The sequence below is a fragment of the Miniopterus natalensis genome, chromosome 8, assembly GCF_054644295.1.
Source record: "Miniopterus natalensis isolate mMinNat1 chromosome 8, mMinNat1.hap1, whole genome shotgun sequence".
Lineage (NCBI taxonomy): Eukaryota > Metazoa > Chordata > Mammalia > Chiroptera > Miniopteridae > Miniopterus > Miniopterus natalensis.
The window spans coordinates 20,846,947-20,869,281 of record NC_142088.1 but is presented as its reverse complement, the minus strand read 5'-3'; the positions used below and the strand labels follow the sequence as shown (position 1 = coordinate 20,869,281).

The window sequence follows — 22,335 nt, the reverse complement described above, 5'->3', positions numbered from 1 at the left end:
AGTGGGTAGGTGTCTGAGGTCAAACATTGAAGGCTACTGACAGTGAAAAGATTCAGGAATGGTATGTGTGGCCAGTGACGTTGGAAGTGAAGTGACTGGGCCCTATTGCTAGTCATGCATTCCGAATAGACAACCTTACCTCCAACCTCACAGGAAAAAAAAAGGAAGCAATTGGGTAGGAACTTCCTTAAAAACCCTCCCCTTTGATATTCAGACTTTTCCATCACTTCATCTATCTTTACCTGTCCATTGTTTGCTTAATGTAGCCTTCACCCAGCTCCTTTTAAGCATTCGCTCCATGAGTAGCCCCCCAAACATGGTGCAGATCCAAATGCAGACACCAAGGGCAACGATCAGAAGCAAGGGGAGTAAAAGCAGGGTACAGTGTTTTAAGAGTGGCCCTGGGCGAGTCTCTGTAACCAGCACTGTTGCTCAGACTTACATGTGTGCTCAGTGCTTACAGAGCTAGGGAGGACTGGCTTTGCTGCAGGACAGGGCCAGGTGAATGTTTGTCTGTCTCCCAACTTAGAGCATCCCACCAGTCAGTATGCAAGCTAGAAACTGGATTCCTTTTTCAAAAATCTCCATGAGCACTTTCTTTGTGCTCAGCAATGTGCCAGGTCCTAGAGAAAAGGAAATGAAATTGTGTGTGCTCTTGCCTCCTCTCTCCTCCCTCCTCCTAAATCAACAGTTCTTTCTATTTCTTCCTCCGGCTGGCTGCCATATTATTTATGTCTCTACTATTGTACAGTTTATTACCATCCCTCTACATGACTATAGCAAACAAAGTTTAATGGTAGACTCACTCTCTTCAGGAGCCAAGGGCTTGGGGAGAGGGACACTCCTATATACGGTTGGCAGAGCATAATTTGGCAATATGCTTAAAGAGCTCTGAAACGTGTATGAATTTGTACTCAGTAATTCCGTTTCTAAGACGTTCTTCTATGAAAATAATCAGACTGACATATGAGAGTTGTCATTTCGGTATTATGTATAATAGTAAAAAAATTAGAAATATTTTAAATGTTAACATTAATGAAATGAGTACACAAATCTTGGTGAATCCCAAGCATGGAAATCTATGCAGCCACTAAAAAATGGAGACTAGGAGAAAAGAGAAGTTGGGCTAACCGGCCTCCTGGCTACCAGGCTCATTGGACAGTAGCTCTGCCACCTTACCTGTGGTGACAGATCCTGTGGGACAACTCTGTCCCACAGCTATGTCTCTCTCTAGGATCTGGTGGCCACCCTGTTTTCCTGCATCTTCAGGCCTCGGGCCAGTAGGCTTCTTGCTTGCTAATCTCTCAACACTAACCCTTGTTGGTTCTCATTACCCTGCCCACATCTGGAAACTTTCCCACATCAAAATCTTTTCAATTAACCCTGTGTGTGCACCATCTGTCTCCTGCCTGGCCCCTGACTGGTGCAATGTCTAAGGTGAGTATAGAACAGCTGCAGGAATGCAGAGAGGGTGGAATAACAGATGGCTGGTGTTGGAAAAGCAGAGGTAGATGCGCCACGGCACGGTCAGTGTCTGGGAAAAGCAACAGAGCTGAGTCTGGGCAAAGAGTGATTCGGTTGGAGACTTTTTCAAGAAAAGTGATGATGTTACCCAAAAGTCAGGGTTCAGATGGGGTAAACAGAGTGTTGTGGAAGAAGATGAGCTTACAGCATCCGAAATATAAACTTTGTTGGTAGTTTTGCAGCTTCTAGTGGGAAATTCAGAGAGAGTGGGCTGACGACTTCGGTTCACAGGACTTCGTTTAAAAGACTATGAATGGGGAGGTGCATTCACGGGTGCAGTGACATTACTTTTTAAAAGTTGTTCCATGATTTGTTTGGAGTCAAAGTTACAACACTGCTAAGAGTATCTGTGACCTTTCTAGTGCCTGGTGACTTTCCTTTAGGAAGAGCCTTCAGCCTCTGCTCCTTACCCCTGCTCAAACTGGGTGCCTCCTGCTGTATTGACCAGAAAGTGAACCCTTGTTCTTAGCCAGTATCACTTTTACTTTTTGAGCCAGACTTTGACATTTTGTCCAAGTTCTGGGCTGTCCTGTTCCCATCTTCAATTGGCAACCCTTACAGACTCCTATCTGCCTCTAGGCAGGTTAGGGCAGAGGACAGACACACCTCTATACCTCAAAACCTGAACTTTAGCCTTAGAACCTGAACCCTTAGGCAAAGTGATTTGAGCAATAAAACCTTACCTGTGCACAGTGTACTTTTTCCAAGGACTTTCATTTCCATCTTAGTTGAGTAGTCTGGATTTTTTCTACCAGGATGAAGGTCAGGGGAAAAAGGCAAGTAAAGAGGCTGAGAAGCTGCCCCACAGCCAAATTCAATTCCCTTATTGCCCCCAAATTCACCCTCATAAAGTTGTAAGAATACACCTTAGTTAAACAACTCTTACCCCACCTTGTCCTTTCTTCCCCCACAGGCAACAGAAAGGTAGTATTGCCCAGAGGTGATTTTCAAGGCATCTATCATCTAGTCACAGAGTCTGATTCTTAGCCTGTTGTCTAGATATAAGGACTTTCAGTGCCCCCACATAATGAAGTCTTGGGGAACTGACTCAAGCCAACTGAATTCACAAAAGCTGAAGTATCGACCAAAGAGCACTGCTCTAAAGTCTTTTATCTCATATCAGTTATCATAACAACCACACAAGGCCCACAGGTTCTACTATTGCATGCCTTTAAGACAAGGAAACTAAAACACAGAAAAGTTGAGTAACTTGCCCAGATACTACACGCAGCGACAGAACCCAGGTTGGGACCCAGGCACCCAGTGTCCTTAACAGACACACTGGGCTTCAAGGTGGCACTTGGACTGGACATTCATAAAGTGGTGTTTGGATCTCACATTTGCTCCCTGAGGAAAACAGATGTAAATGTAACCTACAGTCAACATTGCTTGGTGAATATTAAGTATAAACAAATGGGAATTAGGTTTTCTTAATGAAGGGTTCTTCAGCTAAGAGTGCTTGAAATATGTTCTTCCTCCACTGAGGAAAGCACCAACCAAGGAGATGACCAGAGTCTTCTGGTGAAGGCATCTCTTTCTCCACCAGTGCTGGGGAAGAGCAGGCCCCATTCTTGGTCCCTTCTCTTCCCTCGGTCTGCCACCGAGAGCTCTTCTTTAACACACCCTTCTCTTAGATGTTAATCATTGTCCCACAGCTTTAAACATGTTGATTGTCAGATTCTGACAGCAGCTATTCTCTAATCTCTTGGTTGGAACTTGATCTGTAAGCTCACTAACCAGCCCTTCACAAGTTATGATTCTGGGTTTGCTTTTACTGACTCTGGCCTCATCCTTTTGTGTTGATTTGCTTAGCTAACCTGTGAGGTACTTTACTGTCATTAAGTATCTTCAAAATTTCCTCCTTTTCTACACCTGAATTTTATTTTTTTACTTTTCTCTAATGTTGGGGGACATTTTCCAAGTCAATATGATACAGTAGGCAGTTAGACAGACATGAGCAGAGTAGGAACGATAGGCCAGGTGCTAAAGGACATTAGAGTAAAAGCCCCCAGTGCCTAGCAACTGACAATTGTAAGGTGGGACCTCATCCCCAGAGTGGCCTTTCCTCCCTTAGCCTATCGAGGTTTAGACCCTGACCTTTCTTACCACTGGTCATGCGGTTTGGACCCTCCCCTGACATTTCTTCCCCCGGCGTGTTGCTAGTTATGTGGTAGATTCCCCCTTAGAGGAGTCATACGACTCCCATACAAGCCCTTGAACACCAATCCTTTAAGCATTAAGCTCTAGAGATAACATCTAGGCCTCAGTTGTGTTTCAGCTTCAGGCCCAGAAAAGCAGCAAGGTCAGGCAGGGCAATGCCATGGCTGACATCATGTCCAGCTGTGATGACTAATGACACACTCTCCTGGTGCCGACCAATCAGTAGAGACCATTACCCTGAAAGGACACTCCTGGAAAGCTGATGAATATTTTCTTGAAACCTTCCCCTGAGACCTCCAGATAAAAACCCTTAAGACAAAGGACTCAGAGTGGCTCTCTCTCTCTCTTGTATTTTCTTCCTTCTTTCTTCCCTCAAGGTGCTTACCTTTGCTTTCTTTCTCCCAAGCTCTAAGGGCCCTTCTTTTACCTCTCTAACTTGGTTCCTGAGCCCACGCAGCCCAGCTGGCTCACTTCTTCCACTGATAACTTCTACTTCTGTGACTTTCTAAGTGAACTTGTGCATGTATTTGAGTCTTGACTTTGAATTCTTTCTTAGCCAAAACTCAAGGATATCTGGTGCCATTCACCATTAACAAATAGTCGTCACAAATGTCCCCCAATTGGAAATGGAAAAAGCATCTAGACCTTTGATGCATTATTTTATACTGATTGCTTTGTTCAAAGCTCCCAGATGTCAACTGTACGGAGATGAAAGAAGTTTTCTTGGAGATGCTAGGGGAAGGATGGGATGGTATTAGAAACATTGGGCACTTCTGTCCTGGACAACAACTTAGGAAGAGGAAGCATGACTTATACCCCCGAGTAATCTTGAAAAGTGGCACTTTTTAAAATAGGAAGTATGTTGATGTGACTGTTCAAACTATTGAAAAGATCTTAAGAAAAAAATCTAAAAGTAAGGTGGTTTTCCACATATTTTCTTCACCGTTACCGATTATCAGTTTGGACCTGAGAACACAAACTTGGGAAGCCAACTCTCCAATTACTTGTCTCATAAACTTAATATATGTTAATAAGTTTACAGGTTTTACAGCTATCTCATAAACTTATGCCATTCATAAGTTGCTCATAAGTCCAATACTGTATATTCTATGATGTGAATCTGGCACCTGATTTTAGTTTAATGTTTTACATATATTTAATATGTAATAATATAATGTATATAAAATATATATGGTAGCAAGGCTTAGGGAAAATGACAAAGCAAATGCCAAGTGGGATATAAAAATAGTCCTTTCAAGTTAGTGTTCTTATTCTAATGATGATACCAGGAGATGTTTTACGTGAGACCATGGTTACTCTGCACAACAAAAACTGACATCAAGAGAATAGGTAAAACACCTCAAGCATCCCTAGCAATTCTTAATAGTCTAGTAAAAGCCTATCTGCTTCAACAGTAACAAAGAGCTTTCTTATCTAGAGAAAGTCATGTATTTTGAGAGATCAAGTTACAACATGGAGACTTTTGGATGCCTTTGTGCTTCAAGCAAACTTGCTTAATGGGGCAAAAACTAGAATGGGTAAAATGTCAAAAAGAGAAGTCCTTAGTCCACACCGTCACACATCTTGAAGGTGAATTACTCATGGTCACCACTCTCCACTCTTTTCTCCCCTACTCAGCTCCAAGAATTTCATCAGACTCCCTGGCCCTCTGCCTTCCAGGGGATTTGACCTATGAAATGCACCTGTAGGAGATAAGCTATGGGCAAATACGTGGTTTGTGTACTTATTCCCCCAGCCCTTTTCCCGCTATATCTCTACATAGGCTAATGTTCATATAAGGTGGCCCTTTCCATATCCATCTGCCTGGCGTGGTAAACAGAAAGGGTTCAACCACCTGGCACTAGCAGAGCCAAACACTAGACACCAAGAATTGCCAGGAAGAATACTGGCTTTTTTTTTTTTTTTAATTGAATTGTGCCATCCAGGAGAATAGGAGGCTAATGCTCTAAAGCCTGAACTCCCAATCCTGTGTAGGTTATAGATTACATAGGGCAAAATCACAAGACACCGTGTTTGGGATTCTGGGTCATGCCGGGAGCTGGTTGGTCAGAGGTGAGAGGTAAGGGTGATGAATCATTTGTTCAGGTCTTGAGGACAGCTCTGGGGTCTTTTCCTGGCATCCCTCTGTCTAGTCCCATGGGAAAGTAGTCAGTCCACCACAGGGCTCAGGTCTAGGTTACTGTCTCCCGATGCATCAGGGGTTGCTGATTACTGGGGGAAAGGCTAGGTCTCTGAAGTGGAGAGAGAGAGAGGGAGAGAGAAAGAGAGCAGAGAGATAATTTCTAGAGTTAGTACTTAAAGATAAATTTAATCAAAGTCACAAAGATGATCAGTTTCATGCTTCCTACTGTCGGTCTGCCTAAAGCTGCCCATACCTGCAAGTGGTTCCTTCATGAAAGTCTCATCACTTAGCCCAGTTCAAATGGGCTGATTCTTTCTGGAGCCCTGACTGATACAGACATTAAAACGAAAAGTATCCAAATCCAGTGGTTTTAAATGAGGTCATTTGTAATAAAATGAGAAATAATTTTGAGAACTTTGCCAACTACCCAGGTGCACACCGATTAGCTAGGGCAAATTTCCTCAAGGCTGAATTTTTATTTTACCTCAGAAAAAGAGTGGAGATGGTGAGAATAACATTGGTGTTAGGGGTACAGTCTTAGAAGAGGAGAATGAATTCATTGTTTACCTTAACTGTAAATTAAAAAGTGGCTAAACATTTCGGTTTAGTGAGCAGATTTTGTTGTTGAGGATTCTTACAATCAGAACCTTCAAGGCAAAACCATTCATTGGAAGCTCTTGCTTCATTTGAGAAAATGGTTGTAATGAAAACAAAGTTTGAGACTTGGGTGAAGAAAGCTGATTCTATGGATCACCATTATTAGTTCTTGAATGTAACAAAAATTATAAATTTAGAAATAAAATAAACAACTCTCTTCAGTCATCTTTCATCACTTAAAATGTCCCTTGAGTATTTCTCTAAGGCACGGGTGAAACTGGATCAAAAACCCTCATCAGCCACAACATGTCAGAAGTGATAAGACCTCACAGGAGAAAGATGTAGTAAGATTTTCAGCAACAGTAGTATGAAAAGTTTTCTTAATTCTCCTCTTGGCCACATTCTGCTGATCTCAGTCTTCTCTCAATAAAATGTAACCTCCAGGAGAGCAGAGTTACTATATCTCTTGTTTATCACCATGTCTCAGTCTGTTTGGGCTGTTACAATAGAAGACCATTGACTGGGTGGCTTATAAACAACGGAGATTTACTTCTCACAGTTCTGGAGGCTGAGAAATCCAAGACTCGATGTCTGCTGAAAGCCAGCTTCCTGGCTCATAGATGGCCATCTCACTGTGTCCTTACATGATGAAGGTGTGAGGATGCTCTCTGGGGTTTCTTTTTATAAGGGCACTAATCCCATTCATGAGGGCTGCAGTCTCATGAACGAGTTACCCCCGAAGGCCCCGCCTCCAAATACCATCACATTGGGGATTAAGATTTCATCATATGAATTGGGGACATAAACATTCAGTCTGCAGCACGCTGTATCTCTTAAAACAATATCAGGCCTAGTCAACTGACAAATACTTACTGGGCAGGGATGTTTCTTCAGTGGTTACTTAGGTCTAACCTATGAACGTAGAAAGAATCTATTGTAATTTCTATACACTTATTTAAATTATTGACTTCACAAAATATTGTAAAACTAAGGCAGAGATGAGAAATTCCCTGGATGAAGTTGAAAGACTAATTGGATTAGCATCTTATTTTTTAGCCAAAGACATGGGAGACAAGTTTTTTCCTGATAGAAAGTAATGTAAAACATTTTTAAAATTAAAACAATATGGAAACAGTATGGGGTCTAAGGCAAAATTCAAATGATATTTTTAGTTAGAATGTGAGAAATCAGAAGTGTATTTTTCTTGCAATCACCGCCTTCCCAAGATGCTGGCAGTTCAGGTTGACTCTTCTGTGCCTTTAGCAGTCCTGCTCTAAGGCACTCAGGTAATAAGATTCGGCCATTGATTCTAGGCCAATGTGAGCCAGCACCACTACACTATTCACTAAGCTTCTTTGGCTCCATTTTCTGCTAGTCTGTCCTCTGGGGTATTTTTAAAAAAAAGCATCTGGAGGCACATACAATACATTCTTTTATTTATTTGTCCATTCATTTTTATCTTTAAGATGGTGGGCCAGTTATTACCCCAGCCCTCATTTACATGCAAAGCATTGTGTCTGTGAATTCTCAATAGAGTTATTTTTATTACTTTATGTCTTAGGTCGGGTTATCTGAGAACAGACCATGAGATGGAGATTCATATGTAAAAATATATTGGGGCATGATTGTGCTCAAGATCAATTCTTGCATGGAAGCAGAGGAAGCGAGATTGTGCAGAGAAAGGAACTGCAGGGGATGCCTTTCCAACAAAGGTCTGCTGTGACTGGGGTGACCATTCAGAGTCCACCAGTCCCAAGGCGAGGGATCTGGACTTTTACATCCTCTTGCGTCCCAAACACATACCACAGACCACTCGGTGGATGTGAGCACCGGGGCTGCTTCAAGAGCACAGTATGATTCCACTGAGATGGAAGCTTTTAGATTACTGTGGACTTGATTTCATTACTATTTTAAATAAGTAACTATTAATACCACATCTATAATAAACTTGATTAAATTTTCTTTGGAAAACTCTGTGTTGGAATTCCCGAACAACAGTTCGCTGAGAGACTCAGCTGCCAGCAGCCCCAGGACTGGGAGCATGAGTGCACAGTCCTAAAGGGAGGACTTTTGTGATGCATGAAATAAATACTCTTGAAGGAAAAATACTAAGTAGATCAAGTTTTCCTAATAGTATTGAAATAAAAATTGTGCTTATTATTATTCATGTACACACATGGTAAAGTATTAATGGCTTTCTCAAATAATTTTATACCGAGGAATCACAACTTTAATCTTGCATAGTCTTCAAAGCTTCCATTCTAAATCCATGGATTAGTGTTTAAAATGATAGCATATAAAATAAATGAAACATTATCAGATAGCATTGTAGTTAGACATCTTCAGCATTCACTATTAATGGAATTTTTGGATTTGCTGCTTGTGGTCTTATGTAATCAGAGCTAAACAAAACTATTAATTTGAGTTTGATGGCTGAGCAAGTATAGGGATTTTTTTTATTTTTTAAGTGATAGAAATTCATAGTTATTTTGGCTATCAGGGAGAAGTTTATATTTCACTGTTAAAATGTAGAAGTACTTTCTCTTGAGAAGAGCATTAATTTAGTCGAGGCTGGGGAAAAATTATTTTCATAAAGTACCAAACTGAATCGAAAATATTTTTAGTGCTTTTCCTAAAGCTAAAATGTTAGTGAGAATTAAAATATCTACTTCTGAACTACCACAGTAGCCCATCAGGAAAGACCTGGGCCAGTCATTATGTTCGGGCCCCCTGCTTTCCCGCCCTTCGCGTCGCTACCTGCCCTGCGGCGGCCCAGCGGGTGTGAAACCCTGAGGAAGCTGGGGGGCAGGGAGAGCCCGGGGTGTGGCGCTCTCTCTTTCTCTCTCGCCGCCCTGGCTGTGTTTCCGTGACTACAACTCCTTATAGCTCCAGGTCTCCTCTGGACGCCCGTCTCTCTGTGCTCCCAGCTTCTGCCGGGCAGTGCGCGCCCTGGCTTTAGCTCCTGCCAGGCTGCCCAGCCTCCGGGCTCTGCCAACCCTGCCTCCCCCCTGCATCAGTCAACCCCAGAGAAAAAGCAGCTTCCTGCCGGGGCTGATCTCTGAGCTGCTTTGCCACGTCCTGCCTGGCGTTTTAGCTTCTCCATCACGGTGTGATTAATTCCTTGTGTTTAATTCCTCCTGTTTGAGAGAGGGTGTGTTTGCAGTTTGCTTGACTGGACCCTGAGCCGTCTGCGCTCCCGTGCTTCCCGCGCACGGAATCGCAGGATCGCAGGATCGCAGGATCGCAGGATCGCAGAATCGCAGGATCGCAGGATCGCAGAATCGCAGGATGGCAGGATCGCAGGATCGCAGGATCGCAGAGTCGCAGAGTCGCAGAGTCGCAGGATCGCAGGATCGCAGGATCGCAGGATCGCAGGATCGCAGGATCGCAGGATCGCAGGGTCGCAGGATCGCAGGATCGCAGGATCGCAGGATCGCAGGATCGCAGGATCGCAGGACTGGGCAGTCAGCAACCAGATAGTCCACTGCTCAGACAAACACGCGCACAGGTGGGGATATTCTACGACTATACACACTCAGGGCATTTCACTTAAATTTAGTTTTACGTTATTTACTGCAATATTCTTCTTTGGAACCCTCCCCAACTTTGTGGCTTTCTGCTCTAATTCTTTATACATGAAGATGTCAGAAAAATGACTATGAAATGCTGTCTTATGCATATTGCTCCTTTGCTCAAGCATCTAGAGGTATCTCTTTGGTGAAACAGGTCCATATTCCTTGGTCCAGTTATAACAGCTCTCTCTCAATCACTGTCTCCGTCATTTCCTTCTTCCCGTATCTTTATAACCTTATATCCCATGTGACGCTCCAGTGAAGCCTATCTGTTCCAGCCAAACTGTCGTGCTCGCCATTCCTAACATTCAATTTCCTGTTCGCCGCCGCTGCGGCTCCACCAGGGCAGCAGCCCCCTTTCTTCTCACATCTTCAGCACTGACAATACCGTATCCAGAATGAGAACAATGACTTGTAATTAATAAGGCATCATCATATGCATGTGTAACTTCTCTGGGCGTCTCTCTTCTTAAATATTGGCATTTTCCAGGGTTCTAGTCTAAGTCGCTTTGCCTTTTTATTTTAAATTTCTTTTTTAAAATGATATCCTCTATTCTGATGAGTTTAACTCCAAATCTATGACTCCTAAATTTAAATACCTCGTCTCCAGATTCTCTTCTGTGCTCAAACCTTGTGTTTCCATCTAACTAAACATTTCTATGTGGTTACCTTGCAGGCACAAAGAACACAAAATGTCCCAAACTGAACTTACTCTTCTTTTCCCACCATTCCAGCCCCCACTTTCCAGATTCTTAGCTTTAATTAATAATGTCACCTCTTAACTAGAAACTGGAGTCTTTCTTGATACCCCCTAAAAGCTTGCCATCTTTAATATGTCACAGATTCTGAAAGATCTCTCGAATTTGCCCTTCCTCATCATCAATACTGCCTAAGTCTTTTAGGAAGCCATTCTTATAGACAATCTCTTCAACTTATTCCCGGCCCCTTTCCTGGCTCACTAATAGTATACAAATCAAACTGGCTTTCTCTTAATTCCTAAAACATACCAGTCTCAGGAATATTTGCAATTGCTGTTCCTTTTCTTCTAAGTTCTTCACAAAGTTATTTTTTCCCCTCTTGTTCATTCAGTCTAAGCAGGTTCTCTCTTTCCCCAATATACCCTATCACACAGACTGTTAATACCCTTCATTACCCCTTATCACAATCTGCAAATAGACTATTTTATTCATTTGGTTAGTTTTTTATCACCTGTCTTTCTCACTAGAGTCTAAACTTTGTGACCACTTCACACTGAGTAGATTATAGGTGTTGAGTAAATACTGTTGAGTAGAGATATGACTGATGGAGTGAACAAACTAAGCAGGGGCTTTTGTCTGTCTCCCAGGTCCTCTGTATTCCACCGTGCACAAATCTGATCATGTCTCTGTCCTGCTTAAAATCCTTTGATGGTTTCCTATTTTCTGTAATAGTCATTCCAACACGTAGCACATCTTTTTGAGATTTACAATTGTGGCAAGAGCAAGGGATCAGAATCTTAAGTTGAAAGGGAAAGTTCAGGAATAGATAGAAGAATGAGCTCCTTACTGTCACCTCTTGGCCCAAAGAAAGTTCAAAGGCTTGAGCGAGTATTGGTCAAATAGCTGTTGTCTTAAATTCTGTTGCCAGGCAGACAGGGAAGTAAGGAACGCACTGGACTGTAAACTGGAGGATCTGGGTCCTGATTTTTGCTGGTCACCTGACCTTTCCAGTGCTTAGTGTCCTCAGATATAAAATGAGGAGGTTGTATAAATAATCTCCAAGACCGCTTTCAGCTCCGTAATTATTCTCAGGTACTAGACTACTATGTCTCAGGATTTTTTTTGAGCATCAAATTAAATTATGTGTACTGTAAAATATAACACAGATTGTACTATTTTGGCTATGAGTATGGCACCTTCACTATAGAGCAAGCTATACTTGGGCGTTAGAAATTGTTGATGACAATGATGGTATGTAGCTTCCAAGCATCGTTTGGTTTGTTTCTTTTTGCAAGTAGTTTCAAACCCAGTGAAAATAACTGGCATTTAGAAATGGTAGTAAATGGAATAAAAGGTGAAAGAGGACCATCTATTTTGCCTACTATGTACTGGTTACCTTCCATATGTTATACCTTAAAATAGGCTTGTCATCCCATTTCATAAGGGAACACAGTGACGCTTGCCTAAGTAAGGCTCCATAGTTGCCTGAGTGGCCGGTAAGTGGAACATAGGTCTATCCAGCTCTCGTCTACTAGCTGTGTCTTCTCTCTTTTATACACTGGAGCATCTGGTGCCAAATATTAGTTCTGTCTATATACCTTCTGCCAATTACATGAGCACCAAGTCACTTCTCCAAGTAAAGGGATATGAGCTATAGAAGAAGGCCTTAGGAAAAGTGAGTAGGATTAAAAAGAGAACCCTTGATTGCAACCTCAGCTCGGTTCAGGAGCTATCCTCTGGCAAGTGTGCTGGTTTGAGAGCATCCCTGATCAATGCCATTGGCTTCCTTCTTAAGTCTGTCATTGAAACCTAGTGTGAGAGGACCCACTGCTACTCTGAGTAGGACCTATTACTAGTGTCCAGTGTTCATGGGCCCTAATCTGCTTCAGAGGAGATCACACAATGAGGAAAAAGCATCCAGCCATCGATCAACTCTTAATGCAACATCACTGTTTCCTTGCTTTGGGTTGGTTGGTTTTTATTATTTTTTTAAAAAGAGACACTCATTTTATGATTCAAGCCCTATTCAAGAAAACATAAATCAAGGCAAGACACTAGAATTCATAAAGTGGAATTCTATATAAGGAGGGGAGGTCTAGCTGAATCATTGTGGAGAGTTGTGGGTCTTACCTATTAAAAAGGCATAAATAAGGACCTTTCCAAAGGCTGCTAATCCACAGTACTGTCTTCAGGACATAAAGCATTGTTATTTGTGCCTTAGGCAAGCTGCAGAAGCAGTAAACAAAGAAACAGTCAATAAATGAATGCCATCAGGAATTTAGAGACAAACATGGCAAGAAAAAACCCACTCTTGTCAAATTCTTTGCTAAGGAAGGAAAGAATAAAAAAAAAAGCCCTCATTTTTTTCTTTCTTCTCTTCTGATATCACTCTGGCACCTATTTTCATAAGGACGCTAAGAACATAATCTATTATACTAATTGCTCCAAGGGGCTTAGAAAGAAGATTATCTCCAATTCAATTAACTTTTTGTAATAAATAATGCTTGTTATAAATAATTTATTGAAGGGTGAAAATATTTTTTTGTTTTAATAGTGCAAAACATTAGACTGAATGACCGGTCAACTATATATTAAACATTATCATACTTTATTCAATATATTCCTAATGGCACCTGACATTTTAGTTAGAATTATTATAAGGCAGAGCTGTCTAGTAATATTGGTCAGTATTATTGGTCTCTGCATAACACATTTTCACTGGCTACTCCAAAGCTTGCTAAGCTGTTGAATAACAAATGGGAAAATATCACACCACAGGCAATATTTACCCATCCAACAGGCAAAACAAGAATATGGAACCCAGGCCCAGAATCCTCTAGTGTTACTCAATCAAGGCAAATTATTTATTGTTTTCTGCCCAGGAGGTCCCACGGGACATGAAATATTGATTTAGGAATTTGCTGGGCATGAACATCTTGGTGTTGCAACTATGTTCTTTTATATAACTTCTTAATATATGATAAAATGTTTCTATGTAGTCTGTGATAAGGCTGAATAAGTTAAATCTGGCTATTTAATAAACATGAAATGTAAACACTAACCTCTTTTTATAATTACTAACTTGTGGTCATTAAAGTTCTCTGCCTGGTGTGCAGGATTGCACAATACATTGTTTATATCCATGCCTGGCTTCATCTCTTCCTTCATCTCATAACTGCACAACCTCTGCTGCCTCTCACAAGACCTTATTCCAGTCTTTCTGGGAATGAACTTTTTCACAGTCTGGGCATTTTTCATGGCTCACCTAGGGCTTCTCAAAGCCAGGGCATTCTCAAAGTAGGGCTCTAGGTATTGGTGAGGGGCTGAAGCTGGGCCTAGAGGAAGTTTGTGGTGTGAAGGAGAGCAGGAGCTATTCATTATGTGAACAGAAGAGAAGGGTTCTGGAGCAACTGTGAAGGGAAAAGTCCTGAAGCATAAAAAATGGCAACATGCGAAGTTATTTCAGCAGCAAAAAATATGCTCTGTACCATTCTACATACCCTTGTAATATCTGATATTAAAAGTAAGGGTCACACACTAATGCACAGCATTAGTATTCATTTACTTGTTTGCTCTACTCACTTGATACTCCCATGTAAAATCAGCATAGCAGTCACTGCAGGCTCTGGAGTCAGACTGCCTGGGTTCTAATCCAGCCTCTGCTACTTTCTAAGAGTGTGATCTTACTCCTCATGGCCTCAGTGCCTTATGTCGAAAAGGAAGTTAGCAAACTTACCTCTCTCGTAAGATTATTGCAGAGGAAAAATATCTAAGTCAATAATGTTCAATAGAATGATCAAATTCACTGTTGTTTTATAGTTTCTATTTAACTTCTCCCATCTGTAGGCCCTGTCTTCCCTCCTATCTACACGTTCCTTGAGAGCTGGGAAGCAATCTTATGCTTTGAGGAGGCTACGTGCTTTCTCTCGTCCCATTTGCTGAGGGTTCACCCCTCCCCTATTCTGGGTCCATATGATTTAGTGGCAGGTGACCACTGCTGCATTCATCTCACCAGAGGGAGGGAATGAGAGTCAAACTTGGATATGCAAGTCCTCATTGGAAGAAGGCTTCATGATGGCTGAGATGGCTGGCTTTAAGGCTGGGTACACCTGCAACACCGGGAGTGGCTAGCTTTGTCTCCTTTGGGGAGACCCTGCCTGAGAAGAAGACAACACTGAGAAGCACAGAGCCAGTAGATTGGAGAGAGGGGGGCCTCTGAGGACTGGTTTCAGGGTTCAGTGTTGCCTCGAAAGAAAGCTCTTTGGATCTTCTGATTTTAGGAGGAAATAGATTCTGTCTTTAGTTTATTTAAACTAGTTTGCATTGGATTTGCTACCAAATTATACTAATATATTTTCATCAAGTCCACTTGATTTGCATGATCCTCTTTGATGCCACTGACGGTCTATAGGTCCTGTGTATAGAAGACAATCAATATATATTTATTGCACATATGAATGAGTTAAAAAAATTTTAAAACTCTTAGAGTCCATGAGCCCGTTACTTTAATCTCCCGTGCATTATTGCACTGTCTGGGCAATAAAAGTTCAATCTAAGTGCATCTTGACATAGGAACAAACCTGTTTTGCAGAGAAACACGTGATGTAGCCCCGAGGATCATGTGGGATGAACTGGATTGCTGAGAAAGCTGCTTGGGGAGACCAGAGATTCAGTGTGGGAAGAAATGATTTCCTCTCAGCATAACTAACCCCAGGGTCAGCTCAGTCCCTTAACCTCCTCGAGCTCCATTCTTTATGCACAGAATGGGAAAATAGTATTTACTTTACAGGGTTGATGTTAGGCTCAAAGGAGCTCATTTGACGTGTGAGCTAAGAATGACGCAGGTGGTGTTTGCTGACTCTTCTCCACACCTACCCCGACCTAGACACAGTGGTACCTCGGTTTTCCAATGTCTCCTTTGACGAACATTTCTCTTGACGAACGTTTTGGGTTATGAGCGCTGAAAACCCGGATTAAATGCTTTGGTTTTCGAACACGCCTCCTAAATCGAACTGGCCACGCGGCTCCCGCTGAGGGCAAGATCCTGTCGGCTGTTGATCCCTCGGTTTTCCAACGTTTCAGAACTGGGTCTCCTGGAATGTATCACATTGGAGAACCGAGGCACCACTGTACTCCTGTTTCAGTTGGTGATGGATACACACCTACCAAATCATGAGCCTAAGCACTTTAAAAATGGTGTTTCCCGTCAAATGCACAACCGGAGGCACATTTCAGAAGAATATATGTAAGCACAAGCCATCGCATCTGGGTCTGGGATGTGGCTTTTGTGGGAATACTTGTCTTCCTCCCTAAAAGCAATGGTTTCACTGCCAAGTTAGCCCCGAATCCCTTCCGTTTTGCCATCTCAGGGCTCCAGAAGGCAGGTGCCACGCGGTGCTTAAGACAAGGTCCTGGCAGTCCCCGGGGCCATCCCTGCCCCTCAGCACCCCTGGGCAGCCCGTCTTTAGGGTGTTCGGGTGGGCGTGGCGAGAAGCACCTGCTCGGGCTCCCGGTGGATCCCGCTCCAATCCCCTCGTTTTAAGGGTGTCAGCCCTGCAGCCTCCGAGCTGTTCCCTCGAGTGTGCTTTAGGAGATCCGGTTTCAATCCCCGCGCGGGGAGCCTCAGGTCCCGTTACAATTCCCCAGAGCTCCGCGCCTGCCGGAGGGACACGGCCAAGGCGAGAGCGAGCGAGGGGACCGGGCTCGCGGGCTCCGGTTACCGGCCGGCGCGCTCCCCGCCCGCGCCGCCGAGCGCGCGGCGGGCCGGCAGCGCGGCCCCTTTAAGAGCCGGGCCCAGGCGGCCGGGCCGCGGGAGCGCCGAGCGCCGCGCGCCGCCGGAGTTGGGACCAGCGCAAAAGTTTCCTCCCAACTCCGGCCCCGCGCCGCCGCCGCCCACTCCAGCCCCGGGCCTGGGCCGACCCCGCCGCCGCCAGGGCCAGGGCCGGAGCCAGGGCCGGAGCCAGGGCCGGGCCGGGCCGGGCCGGCAGTTTCGCTTTGGCGCGCGCGGAGCAGCCGCCGCGGCCGGGCCGAGCCGGAGCCGGAGCGGGAGCGGGAGCGGGAGCGGGAGGAGGAGCCCGGCGCCCGCGCCGCGTCCCGGCGCCCCCGCCGCCTGGGAGGGAGCCCTTCCCGCCGCCTCCCCTCCCGACTCCCGCCCCCCGGAGGCCGCCTTCCTGGGGCGAGGGGGCGCTGCAGCGAGCCCCGGGCCCTGAGGGGCGCCGCCGAGAGGGCCCCGGGTCTCCGGGCCCGCCCGTGCCGCGCGTCCCCCGGGGTGGGGGCTGCACCCACGGGGCCAGACACCTGTTCGGCCAGGCCCGTCGGCCGCCCGGGCCAGGATGAAAGTGACCGTGTGCTTCGGCCGCACCGGCATCGTGGTGCCCTGCAAGGAGGGCCAGCTGCGCGTGCGGGAGCTCACGCAGCAGGCGCTGCAGAGGTACCTGAAGACCCGCGAGACGGTGAGCGCGGCGCGGGGGGCGCGCGGGCGGACGAGGGGGCGCGGCTGCGGGCGGGCGCGCTCCCCGCGGGCGCACCGAGGCCAGGCCGCCTGCCAGGTGCCCGCGGGACCGCGTGGCGACGCCGCGGGGACGCAGAGCCCCAGGCAGCTCGGTGCGGCGCTACCTGCGGCCACAACTTTAGAGTGTTGCGGATAGAAGTGGCCGGGTGTCTTTGGGAGGGAACGGGCCTTGCTTCTCGAAGGGGGGTGGGAGGAACCGCACGGCAGTCCCTGGGGGTTGGCAGTGCACAGCCTGGCACCCGATCCAAGCTCCCTGCCTCAGAGCCCGCTTTTGAACGAGTGTGCAGGTGACTGGAATGGCCGTGGGAGTTTGGGAAGCACTGCTCTAGAAGTTGGGGGAACGCTTGTAAAGGGACCCGTGAAGGTGCTGCTGGCCTCAGGTGTCCAAGGCCCAGGACACGTGGCTTCCTGGAGTTCAGAGTTGATGGGTGCAGGTGACACCCGGGCAGTTGTAAGTGATGGGGCCTGGGCGGGTCGGCCTCCTGAGCGGCCGTCCCTCAGTGCCTGGCAGGAGCTTGGGTGGGAGGATGCTGTTTGCTTGCACCCACCAGTCTACGGTTCAGTCGTTTGTAGTTTAATGCCACACATTTCATGAACATTGACTACCTGCGTGTCATGTCATGGGTGGCTATTGAAATGAGCACCAAGACTACCCTAACTCTGGCCCTGAAGTCAGAACCAGGTGAAAATTAAGCGAGGCTCAGGAAGAGTGTTCTTAAGTGTGGAATGCATGTTTGGAAGACTTAGCTGGACACGAGAACTTCGGGTAACAAACTGTGCTTCTGTGTCTTCATCAATGGAGAAGGCATTGAAGGCATTCAAATGGGACGATTTGTGTGCCCCAAACCCTCCTGAAACAGAATAAGGCATAAACTCTTGCCTTAGAGAGTTCTTTTAATATTTGTTCTCATGCTATGAGAAGTGTAGAAGTAATGTGCCGGCCAGTTTAGTGATAGGAAGACATAATTTCTTTTAATGTCTTATGGGTTATCTAAGACATAAAAATAATTTTGTTTCTTCCAAATATATATTTTGGGCATTTAAGAAAAATCTCTGCACCTTCTGTGCCTCCACTAAAAACTATTATACAGAAAAAAAAAATCTACTCTGGATAAACACATGTTTATGTTGCCTTTAACAGCAAAGGGATTGAGAATTGTATAGTGAGAGGCCTTTAAATAGATTAAATATAATAAATATAACACCCAAAGCTGAACTCCTTACTAATAGAATTGAGGTAGAGCAGGGAAAATACAGTGGCCTATAAAACTATATGAGTATCCACCCTAGTGCTTTTTTCCGTTGTTACAATAGTTTACGCCGTTTACGTTGTAATTCAGTTAAACTGAATTTGCACATATAACCAATTGTCTTTGAAATCATATTTCACTAACTACCTGAAAGTAAGCTAAGGTTAATAGTAACAAAATTATTCTAAACTAATTATTAAAGTAGATCTTATTGAAGGATTGTCTTACTGAGATGATGAATTATTTTTATTTTTAACTCATTATTAAAAGTAATTTATGCCTTTAAGTTGTAGACATTTAGAAGTTTAGTACATGGAGCTCTCTAAGTAATAGAAGTAAACTATAAGCTTGAAAATAACATACAGGGAACTAACTAGATGATATTTAATGCATTATAATTTGATCTTAAAAGGTGTTAAAAAGCTATTGATATTCTGTACTGAAAGCATAATTTATAATATCACAGAACCCATAATGTAATTGTATTGATCCAGTTTACTGTTATTACCAGACATTAAATTTTTCTGTTTACATTTATATATTAGTGAATGTGGCATTTAAAGGTCACTTGCAGCTTATAAGCCCTCCCTCCCTTTTTTTTGGCTTTTAAAATCTCAATTTAATAAGTGGCAAGTGATATTTTCCCCCTCCCCAAATATTCCTCTCTCACCATTTCATTTTAAATAATATTGCAATCATAATAAAGCTTAACTAATATTAAATGGGATTCCTAATGGAGCTAAAATGTCAAGAAATACTCTGACAAATTCCATGCTTTTATCCATTGAACTTCGAGAATAATGGGAAAGAACAGAAATGTCAAAATTCAATTTGAAAAATAATTTGTCCTAAGTTTCTTTCTTTAAATCAGTGAAAACGTTTTAAAAGGCTTGTTTCCCTGGATGGCAAGGTTTCACAGCTTGCATACAATAATAATAAACATAACTAACATGAATCGTGCTTACACTCTGCAGGCACTATTCTAGGAACTTGACATGTATTAAATGACTTGCCCCCTGAGGGTAGGTACTGTTATTCCCATTTTACAGATGGAGGAAAAAGAGACAGAGACGGGCCTGGTACATGGTAGAATTGTAATTTGAACCCAGGAACTGTGTCTCCAGGTCCTTACACTGTCATTAACTACACAGCCCAGTAGGTTATTATGTATTGGAATTTTCCCAGCTTGTTTGTTTTTAAAGTTTGTTTTAAAAAGGCAATTCCATCTACAAACTGCTACAATAACATAACTATAGCAATTTTGTTTCTTGCGGAGAAGTGGGACATCCACAATTTCCTCTCGGCTATCTTTTACAGTATATAGATCTATATGTTTTAAAGGAGAAGTCTAATTGCAGAATTTGCAATATTTGTATGAAAAATCAAGTATGAAAAATGTTCCTCAGTCTAATTACAGATGGAAAAATGGGCTGGATCTCTCAGGCATCCAGGTAGAGAGTGCTGGCCAGAAAACAAATTTGGCGGGAACTGAATGTAAGTTAAGTAGGTTTCTTCTGGAGCCCTGAATAATTTAGATGGGAGAAAGTCAGATTTCAAGATTGAGGATAGATTCAAGGTTTCTAAAGTTTGGAGGGTAAGTGAAGGCCAAGGAGGCCATTCTGGATTTTGTAGGCAGCACCAGAGAAGTCTCTCCTTCTTGTTGAGAGGAAACAAAGAAGACTGGTATTTGTGGAATGTGGAAAACCTGCTGAATCAGCAGCAGATGAGGCCAGAAGTAGGTAGGATGCTGAGGAAACTGAGGAAGGCTTTAATTATGTTCTGAAATCTGGGACGTTGAGGTTTCTGTAGCCTCCCCACACCCTCCTGTTTAAGGAACTCTGTTGGGAGGTGAATTGGGGAGCATTATGGGATCACTTGTCTTTGATTCTGGTAGTTTATCAATGTCCGGGGCTCTACATACAGTTTAGTTAAGTAGTTAGTGGAGAGAAGATTGTCTTCTTAAATAGTCAAGGTGGGGATCATTGAGTAATTAGTTTAATTTATCATCAAAATTATGTGTCACAGGTGAAGGGGTGATCGAGCTATATCCTGCAGGGGCTCAACCCTGGCTGATTATTAGTCACCTCTAATTTTAACATTTAACATTTTAAACAATACAGATGCCCAAGTTCCTTTCTCCAATATTCTCATTCACTGGCTTTGGAGTGGAGCCTGGATGTAGGTATTTTCAAAAGCACTCTAGGTGATTCTAATACCCAGCCAGGGTTGAGAACCACCAATCCACAACCACTAATCTTGGTAGCAATGAACTCATTTGATTTTAAACTGTTTTCATGGCAGATACTGTATCTTCGGCATCTCTAGATCAGCCTGTCATTAGCAACTGTCCATTTCTGCCCTAAATGAATTCTTTCAGCAGGTGCTCAAATAATTTTTTAAATTGAACATTGGTTACACATACACACACACACAGTGAGGTCAGAGTGAATAACCTGTACTTAGGAGTTGAAATGGATGAGATAATATGAACATTGAGTTCATGGGAAAACGGGTGTGCTGGAATTTTCCAGAAGCTGATTTGTGGATCTGACTGTCTGAGAAACCTTTTTTTCTTTTCTTTCTCTCTCTTTTTTATTACTGAAACATTTGATAAAATTTTCAAAAGGAATCTCTTCTGCGTTCATACATTTTGAATAATTTGTTTGTTTTACAAGTCGAGGCCAACTTCCCAATCTGAACAAGTTAAGAGCAATAACCTTATTTCTTGATTAATTTTGGGATCCTAACCTAAGAGGACTTGTAGGATAACCGGAATCTGGTGTGGTGTTCTGTGGGACTAGTGTGGAGGAATAAGCCAGCACCCTTGAATTTCTGAGCTTTTCAGCTTTTGATGCCTTGTTTCCATCTTTTAAGGTTTCCTTATGCATAAACTAGGAGCAGAATATTGAAAATGCTTTTCTGGGGCAGTGACTTACCTGAGTGCTTTATTTCCTGTTCAGTTTTCTTCTCTCGTGATGTGTGGATCTCCTTCCCAGCGTATGGATGGGACTGACTCACCATAAGCATGGCCCTTGCTTCTAACCTGGTTTTTGTTCTGCTACTTGACTTGCATTGGACAGCCTCTGAGTTTGCAGACACAGAGCACGTGGGGCGTGCTGTGGCCCACAGATGTGCTGTTTTAGTTCAGCTCAGTGTTATATTTTGACTTAGTTGCCATGTTTAAATATTTTGAGATTTCATGCAACCATCTAGATTTCTATCTTTTACTTGGGAAAAACAATACAGAAACTCTGACAGTTCTGGACTTTCCTACATAGCGATTGTTAGTTGGAGCTGAGATACCTCTTTTCTCTTTAGAAGGAATGCTCTGGTCTGCATTATTGCCTCCCAAAAGCAAGTCTAAGTTACCCTTATGCTTAATTTTTTATCTCGTTCTGATTTGCTTACTAATGGCCCACTTAATGCGCTGTTGCTACTTGACTGGCCTGCTGGTGGGCTTTTGAGTTTGGGGCCCCTGGGCCTTCTCTCCCCACCCCTGCCCCTGTGCATATTCCAGTAGCCTACGCATAGGGTTTGCAGACCAGGGTTTCAGCTGCAGTTTAGTTCACCTGAGCAAAATTAATTGTCCCATATGGGATTATCGCAGCCCCGATTTGTAGTTTGGAGCACTGTGCTCAGGTGGCGTAGTTAACCAGTATTCATTACCAGGGTATTTGTGCCATAGATCCTCTTCGAGGAAGCTGGGTTAGTGATTATGCCAGATTTTCATGAGACTGTGTTTGCTGAAGTGATTGATTATTGAAATCATCTGAAGTGTATAAAAAATGCAGTGCTTTGGGCCTCTCTTGGAAAGTCTAAAGCAGTGCAGCCCAATAGAATTTTCTGTGATGGAAATGTTCTATGTCTGTGTTTTCCAGTA

General features: G+C 43.6%; 1 protein-coding gene across 1 annotated transcript in view; it reads left to right on the top strand.

Annotated features, from left to right (window-relative positions):
- Positions 1 to 17,006: 17,006 nt before the first annotated feature.
- PARD3B (par-3 family cell polarity regulator beta) overlaps positions 17,007 to 22,335 on the top strand; it is an 852,378-nt gene continuing 847,049 nt past the window's right edge. Inside the window, exon 1 of the mRNA XM_087819630.1 lies at positions 17,007 to 17,146. Within this exon, the coding sequence (XP_087675756.1) occupies positions 17,027 to 17,146 (120 nt within the window). The 5' untranslated portion in view covers positions 17,007 to 17,026. The remainder of the gene's footprint in view (positions 17,147 to 22,335) is intronic.